We start from the raw sequence: 7,913 nt of genomic DNA on the forward strand, positions 1-7,913 counted from the left end.
GTGGAAGATCCACAAAAGTTTTGGCGAATCTGTGAATATGCTTTATTAGCAACTTGTAAGCTGCTTTCTTTTTGGAGTTAAAGGCTTTATCAACGAGGCTTATTGATACAGAGAGAGAGTGAGAGAGCAAAAGTTGTCTGTGCAGTACATATATGTTGATCGTAGGTAGTACATTGAGTTTCTTTGAAGAATACTTTGAAGGCCCTTAATGTGATTCAACATTAATTTCTGGTTAGGTAGTTAATTGAGTTTCCTAACGTTTATATGCCTGAATATGCTATCTAACCTACAAAATGTTGTGAGCCAGATGTGGAATCTTGGTAGCTACTCTTGTCATGTTTGACATATTATTGTACAAATACACTGCACTGAATCCACTGTGCAGCAATGGATTGTGGGCTCAGCTTTTTATAAAGGTCTTTAAACGTTCATTTGTCCCAGGTTCATTTTACAAAACTTACTATGTTATTCACCTGTGATGATAACATAGAGAAGCATCAAATTGATTGATTGCATGACACAAATTCTTTTATTCTTTTAATCCTTGTACTTGGAGCAGAAGAAGTCTTTTTTTTTTTATTATTCACAGGATACTCATCTAATCAAAGGACATTAAAAGTGGAGATCAAAGACTTAGTGAAGCCATGTCACATTGACTACTACTATAGTACACTACAAAATCTAAACACATGCTTTGTCTTTTGTTTGTTTTCATGTGGTGCCAAGTTAAATTACATCTTCCAACGTATACATTTAAGTAATAAACATTTTACCTTTTGACCAAATGATTTGAAAAAAACAAGAAATAAACAAACATTTAACCTTTTGACTAATCAATGAGGCCAAGCTTTTCACTAAAGAGCAACACACTTCCCCACACACACACAGCTTTCTTTCTTTTCGTCTCTCTTCTTCCACTGTCAGATTCTTCTTTTTCATTTCTCTGATCTTCTTTGTTTCTCATTCACTTTTCTTTCCTCACAGATCTCTCTCTCTCTCTTCCAACTCTAATGGAGTCTAACTGTAAACTCCTCTATGCTTACTTCCATCTCTTCCTCCTCTTCTTCACTTCACTAGCACAAGCAGCTGACCCTCAAACAGACTCCCTCCTCACCTTAAAATCACAACTCACCGACAACTCCAACACCTTACAAGACTGGTCCATCAACAACAACACCAAACCAGTTCCCTCCTGTTCCTGGTCCGGTATCCGATGCAACCAAAACTCCACCTCAGTCATCTCTATCAACCTCTCCTCCAAAACCCTCTCCGGAAACCTCCCAGGCACTCTCTTCCTCGTCTTCACCGACCTCGTGGAGCTCAACATCAGCGACAACTCCTTCTCCGGCGAGTTTCCACAAGAGATCTTCAACATCACAACCCTCAGAAGCCTTGACATAAGCCTAAACAACTTCTCCGGCCCTTTCCCAAACGGTGGTGTCTCTTCCTTAAAGAACCTCATCCTCTTAGACGCCCTGAGCAACAGCTTCTCAGGCTCGTTACCGACCGATCTCCCTCTCCTGGAGAACCTCAAGGTACTGAATCTCGCTGGAAGCTACTTCACCGGTTCGATCCCTAGCGAATACGGTTCTTTCAAGAACCTAGAGTTTCTTCATTTAGGAGGGAACTTACTTAGTGGGAACATACCTAAAGAGCTAGGGAATCTGAAAACTGTGATTCACATGGAGATTGGTTACAACTCTTACCAAGGAGTGATCCCTTGGCAGATAGGTTACATGAGTGAGCTCAAGTACCTAGACATAGCTGGAGCCAACCTCTCTGGCTTCTTACCAAAGCATTTCAGCAACTTAACAAAACTTGAGTCACTGTTCCTCTTCAGGAACCATCTCTCTGGTGAAATCCCATGGGAGCTTGGAAGCATCACTTCTCTTGTTAACTTGGACCTTTCAGACAACCATCTCTCCGGGACCATACCTGAGAGCTTTGCAGGTTTGAAGAATCTTAAACTGTTGAGTCTTATGTACAATGAGATGAGTGGGACACTCCCTGAAGGAATAGCTCAGCTTCCTTCTTTGGATACTCTCTTCATATGGAACAACTACTTCTCTGGTTCGCTTCCAAAGAGTTTAGGGATGAACTCTAAGCTTAGATGGGTTGATGTTTCAACCAACAGTTTCCAAGGTGAGATCCCTCAAGGTATTTGCTCAAGAGGTTTTCTTTACAAGCTCATGCTCTTCTCCAATAACTTCACTGGATCTCTGTCTCCATCTCTCACCAATTGTTCAGCTCTTGTTCGTATCCGCCTTGAAGATAATGCCTTCTCTGGTGTGATCCCTTTTAGCTTTAGCCAGCTTCCTGATATCTCTTACATAGACCTCTCTAGAAACAAACTCACCGGAGGCATTCCCCAAGATATCTCCAAAGCTACAAAGCTTGACTACTTCAATATCTCACATAACCCTGAGTTAGGAGGCAGACTTCAACCGGAGATTTGGTCTCTGCCGCGTCTTCGCAACTTCTCTGCCTCCTCCTGCGGTATCTCTGGCCCTCTCCCTGAGTTTGAGTCATGCAAGTCCATCACTGTTATTGAGCTGAGTAACAACAACATATCAGGGTTCTTAACACCATCTGTCTCCTCTTGCCGGTCTCTTTACAAGATGGATTTAGCTGGGAACATCATTGCAGGTGAGGTTCCTGAGTCATTGGCTAAGCTTCCACATCTGAAAGTCTTGGATTTATCAGACAATAGCTTGGCTGGTTCCATCCCATCTGACAAAGTGTTTAGATCAATGGGGAAAGAAGCATATGAAGGGAATGCAAACTTGTGTGGGCTTCCTTTGAAACCGTGTGCAGCAGCTTACAGCTCCAGGAAGCTTGCGTCTGTTCTAATAGCTTGTCTAGTTTCCTTTGTAATAATCGTAGCTGGAATCTTGGGGTTGTACTATGTTCTTCATAGAAGTCAAGGACGTTGGAAGATGGTGTCTTTCTCTGGACTCCCTCATTTCACAGCAGATGATGTTTTGAGGAGCTTTGAACCACCCGGCGAGGAGCCTCCGCAAGTATCATCCTCGGTGTGCAAAGCAGTTTTGCCTACAGGAATCACGGTCGCAGTGAGGAAAATAGAATTGCAAGGGAAGAAGAGAGGTGTTGTGTTGAAGGTTTTAACGCAGATGGGGAATGCAAGACATGTGAACCTGGTTAGGCTGCTTGGTTTTTGTTACAACAGTCATCTTGTGTATGTGTTGTATGATAGTAATAATAACCTGCATACTGGGACTCTGGCTGAGAAGATGAGGACAAAGAAGAGAGATTGGGTGACTAAGAAGAGGATCATCAGTGGAGTTGCAAAGGGACTTTGCTTCCTTCACCATGAATGTTACCCTGCAATTCCACATGGGGATGTGAAGTCTAGTAACGTTTTGTTCAATGATGGTGATAATAACAACATGGAGCCTTGCTTGGGTGAGTTTGGGTTCAAGTACATGCTACATTTGAACAAAGGCTTGGTCTCTTCAGGTAAAACTAACCATGACTGACACATAACGGAAAAATTCTTAGCGTAACTATATACTACTTTCTAACTTTAAACTCTCTAAAATGCAGATCGTATGGACGATGTAATAAGAGCAGAGCAGCAAAAGGACATTTATAGCTTTGGGGAGCTTGTTTTGGAGATCTTAACAAATGGTAAACTGAGGGATGCCGGGAGACTGGTACATAACAACAAGCCAAAGGATGTTCTTCTACGAGAAGTATACGCAGAAAACGAAAATGGTTTCGAACAAGAAGTTAAAAGAGTCGTTGAGGTCGCACTTCTATGCATATCAAGTAACCAGTCTGACCGTCCTTCCATGGAAGATGCACTCAGGTTTTTATCTGAATCACATAGTACTAGGTTGAAATAGGTACTGCAGACAAATTTGAACTGCACATAGTTTCCCTCATATAAAGTATTGTATTGTTTGTTCAAAAAAAAAAGTAATGTACTAAAACATTAGTTGCGTGACTTTTATTCGAACCATATGTTATGCTGATGTTGTTCTTGTATTAATTAATGCCTTGGTGCTACTCTTAAAAGTTAAAACTGAGTTTGAATAGAAACACTAATGTTCAACAACTCTGAAACAAAGTAATTTAAAGTTCTGAAGCAAAACTTATTAAAGACAAGATCCAAACTTAAACCGACGACAAAAGAAAAAGATAAAAACATAACAAAAGGTCTTAAAAGAGACCAAGATCAACACTGTCCGCAGCTTGGTTAAGCTCGAACACCACGGTTAAGACTCACCATACGGGTTGAGCCATCCATTTGCATACCACCACCTCTGTTTCCCGACCCAGCTCTTGCTGCATATCCTCCTCCTCGGTTCTGGCCCGACCAGTCTCTAGGCTGTCCTGGTCTTCCTCCATATCCAGATCTGTTGTTACCTTGTCTTCCTTGTCCATAACTCATGTTGTTGTCCTGCCATCTCCCACCACCTGATGCTGCTGCATAGTCCTGATTGTTGTCCCTTCTCCTCGAACTCAGATCAAGACCACCTCCACCGGTCCTTGCTTCCATTGCCCTTTCATTACTCTCTGCCAAAACCGATAGTTTCTCGGTTAGCTGGAAAGCCAATGACTGTAATCTGCTGTGTTGCACTTCATGGAAGACGATGCATCGTGTTGGCTGGTCCCAGCTTGCGTGAAGCTCTTCATTGATCATCATCTTACTCACAATGCTGTGAACATGTGCTTCGGTGACGTCAAACATCTTAGCCAGCTGTTCAAGGCTCAGGGACTCATAGGAGCTCGAGTATGTGAACAGGTAAGTCCTTAGAGCCTCTTCCTTGATCCTAGCTTTCACCATGTCGAGGATACTGTCCCGGTTCTTGAGCATTCTCCAGACATCAAGAGAGTTCAAAACATCGAACGCGGTCTGGAAATCTCCTTTGGTCAGGGCTCTGGTGGCTGCCATGACGTGATCACGTACATTTTCGGGTGGTGCATTGAACGCTTGCCTCTCGCTGATCTCAAGCAGGCGACGGAAATTCTTGCTGATCACTCTGCGTCTGGCTTCAAACGAGTTTGCCGCCATGTTTGGGACTTCAAGTAGCATGGCACCGATGAGGTGAACAGCCTCCAGGAGCTCGAGGTTTATGTGCATGTGGTATGGCATTTGCCTTCTCCTCTCCATCCTTTCCTGTTAAATCACCAGATGTTTAGATCACATATAAGTATACTGAATGAAACAACATGACCATAAGCATCCATGTTGAAATAGAGAAACAGATTTGTACGTAAAGGAAACAAAAACCCATGCACCAGAAATATAATACTAGAAACTATTCATACTCAATATGATTAGTCAGACTCATAGTGTCCGTAGTAGTGCTTCAGTCAAAACCATATACTAAACAATTCATTTTTTTTTCACATTCTATTTGTATCAGAAGATAACAGAAAAGAGTAATACTGAATGAAACAACATGACCATAAGCATCCATATTGAAATAGAGAAACAGATTTGTACGAAAAGGAAACAAAAACCCATGCAGCTGAAATATAATACTAGAAACTATTCATACTCAATATGATTAGTCAGACTTATAGTGTTCGTAGTAATGCTTCAGTCAGAACCATATATTAAACAATTCATTTTTTTTTCACCTGCTATTTGTAATCAGAAGATAACAGAAAAGAGTAATTACCTGTTCGGGTGTCTTCTCATGGTATCGACTTTGAGAAACGCCTTGGGCAAGTAACTCCCTCACTCTCTGACCAGAGTAGAGTTCGGAGAGGCAGCTATGGGATTCAGTGATCATACCAACACGGAAGGCACAAAGGCCAAGCTGCGCCATGGTCCTGTTGAAGAGAATCTGTGTTGAGATATCCATGTGCTGAATGTTGTCTTGGAGATGACTCATTAGCAACAAGTCTCTAGCAGTCCCAAAGTTGTCCATTAAGGCATGGTGATAAATATCACATAGCATTGCACGTGCCTTGGTCCGCTCATCTCCATTTCGGTAGATAAGAGACACAAGAGTATCCATCATTGCTCGGCCACTCTCCGGGAACGTAGGCTTACGGGGAACAACCTCAGGAACAACAATGAATGAAGAAATAGGTCCACTTTCCTCTTCGGCATCCTCAGCTTCTTCATTTTCTTCAACCAACTCAGCCAGCTTCCTCATAGCTTCATAAACTTCCTGGGGCTTGTAATATACTGACTCAACTCGTCTCAAGGCTACCTTAGCAGCAGCTTTGTAATCACCCATCCGCTCAAAGTAGTCCTGGATGTTCTGAGCAAGGGCCAACAACATGGGCTCATCTCTCAGTCTCTCAACATACTCACGGGTGTGAGGGTCAATGGACTGCAAACTCTTGAAAAACTCAGTATCGATCCTCTCAATGAACGCAACCAAATTCCCCCAGACACGGATAGTTCCATCATAATCAGCTGGCTTCGAAGTTTCATTCTCATCAGGTTCGATTGTGTCGTCCACAACGATGTTAGTGTACTTCACGAGAATGTCCAGTATGGTGAGCATGTTGAGCACGCATTTCTTCCAGACCTTGATAGGCATATGTCCGGTGAGACCTGGATTCACATCGAACTGAGCTGAGATAACGCTGAACAAGATCTCGAGCTTCTGAGCAGGAGTCTTGGCAATCTTGGTCAAGTGTGTAAGCTGATCAACCAAGTCAAAACGAGCAGTCCCCTTCCTCCCACGAGCAGCCATAATCTCCTTAAACTTCTGGTTGACCCAGTCCCAGGTGATCTCCTTAGGATCTTTACTAAGCAGCTTCTCCATCTGCTTATCTTTCTTGTTAAGCATAGTCTCCCATCGGTTATCAACAGGCTCATCAACCTCCTCGTCAGTCACATCCCCTTTGCTAACATCATCGTCCTCAAAATCACTCTCGCCTTCCTCATCGTCATCATCCTCATCCTCTGGCTCATTCTCCTCCTCAACTTCCGGAGCCTCCCTGTACTTGTTGATATCATCTTCGTACAGCTTATTGTTCTTCTTCAGCTTCTGCCTCATCGCGTTCAACGCCTTGGAGTTGCTAGGACTCATCTTCTTCTTCGCTTCCTTATTAGCCAGAGCCTCGTTCAAGAAATCCTCAAGCATAACGAGCGTCTTGATGTACAAGGTAGGAGGCTTGACAGCCTCCGTGATCCTCATGACCTTCTCGAGCTGCTTGTTGACCTTGTCGAAATTCTCCTGGAGGCTGACCCAATCGTTGATCTTCATAGCGTTCTTCATCTGCTCGACGGTGTGCGTCATCTCCTCGAAACGCTTGTCCTTGGTCGGCTTGATGACACGCTTGGTGTCCGTGTCGTCATCGTCGTCGCTGCCGCCCTGGAGGTAACGGTTGTTGATGTCCGTGTTCTGAACCTCCTGGATCTCTTGCTCGATATCGCTCTCATCCTCGCTGTCACTACCACCCTGTGAACACCAACATAAATCAATTGAGAAACTGAATCTAACAAGAGAGAGTTTTCATGTGTAGCGAAACGAGAAGCGAACCTGGGCGAAAAAACGTGAAGACATCTTCTTCTTCTTCTTATTTAGCAAGTGAGAGATTAAACCTGAGACACCATAACAAGAGGAGCGATACAACCAGTTAGATACGAATCGATCATATAATTTCAGATTCGAACGACTCAATACAGTTTTCAACACAAAATGCTCGAATCGAATCGATCCACACCAAACTTGAAGCAAAGATGAAGAAGAAGGGAGTTACCTTAGTGGAGATGATGAAGGAAGGTAGATAGATGCCTGATGAGAATCTCTGTGAAGGAGATAAGTGTAGCCGTCGAGAGCTTTCGATTTCGAGAAATATATATATTATCAAAGGGAATTAGGGTTTTCTAGTAACGAACTAAACCGACGTAGTTCTTAGATGGACTGAACCGGTCGGTTTGGCATTTATTCGAAATAAATTTACCGTAATTCTAATTG

The 7,913-nt window shown here is 43.0% G+C and overlaps 2 protein-coding genes across 2 annotated transcripts; one reads left to right on the forward strand and one right to left on the reverse strand.

Annotated features, from left to right (window-relative positions):
• Nucleotides 1-869: 869 nt before the first annotated feature.
• LOC108861538 (leucine-rich repeat receptor-like protein kinase TDR) lies at nt 870-4,025 on the forward strand. Its single transcript, XM_018635421.2, has 2 exons — nt 870-3,477; nt 3,565-4,025. Exons 1-2 carry the CDS (start codon nt 1,011-1,013, stop codon nt 3,864-3,866), a joined length of 2,769 nt encoding a protein of 922 aa, XP_018490923.1. The 5' UTR covers nt 870-1,010; the 3' UTR covers nt 3,867-4,025.
• A 12-nt stretch (nt 4,026-4,037) lies between these two features.
• On the reverse strand, nt 4,038-7,818 carry LOC108861539 (eukaryotic translation initiation factor 3 subunit C). Its single transcript, XM_018635422.2, has 4 exons — nt 7,696-7,818; nt 7,476-7,537; nt 5,652-7,394; nt 4,038-5,143 (listed from the first exon to the last, which is right to left on the reverse strand). The coding sequence occupies exons 2-4, from the start codon at nt 7,497-7,499 to the stop codon at nt 4,220-4,222; spliced, it is 2,691 nt and encodes an 896-aa protein (XP_018490924.1). The 5' UTR covers nt 7,500-7,537; nt 7,696-7,818; the 3' UTR covers nt 4,038-4,219.
• Nucleotides 7,819-7,913: the final 95 nt, after the last annotated feature.

The sequence above is a fragment of the Raphanus sativus genome, chromosome 5 (assembly GCF_000801105.2).
Source record: "Raphanus sativus cultivar WK10039 chromosome 5, ASM80110v3, whole genome shotgun sequence".
NCBI lineage: Eukaryota > Viridiplantae > Streptophyta > Magnoliopsida > Brassicales > Brassicaceae > Raphanus > Raphanus sativus.

Excerpts from the sequence above, each read along its gene's own strand:
- LOC108861539 (XM_018635422.2), bottom strand. The coding sequence starts at position 7,499 with ATGTCTTCACGTTTTTTCGCCCAG. Across the intron at positions 7,395-7,475 it reads CTTCACGTTTTTTCGCCCAG|GGTGGTAGTGACAGCGAGGA; the intron begins GTTCGCTTCTCG and ends TGGTGTTCACAG. Across the intron at positions 5,144-5,651 it reads ATGAGAAGACACCCGAACAG|GAAAGGATGGAGAGGAGAAG; the intron begins GTAATTACTCTT and ends GTGATTTAACAG.
- LOC108861538 (XM_018635421.2), top strand. The coding sequence starts at position 1,011 with ATGGAGTCTAACTGTAAACTCCTCTATGCTTACTTCCATCTCTTCCTC. Across the intron at positions 3,478-3,564 it reads CAAAGGCTTGGTCTCTTCAG|ATCGTATGGACGATGTAATA; the intron begins GTAAAACTAACC and ends TCTAAAATGCAG.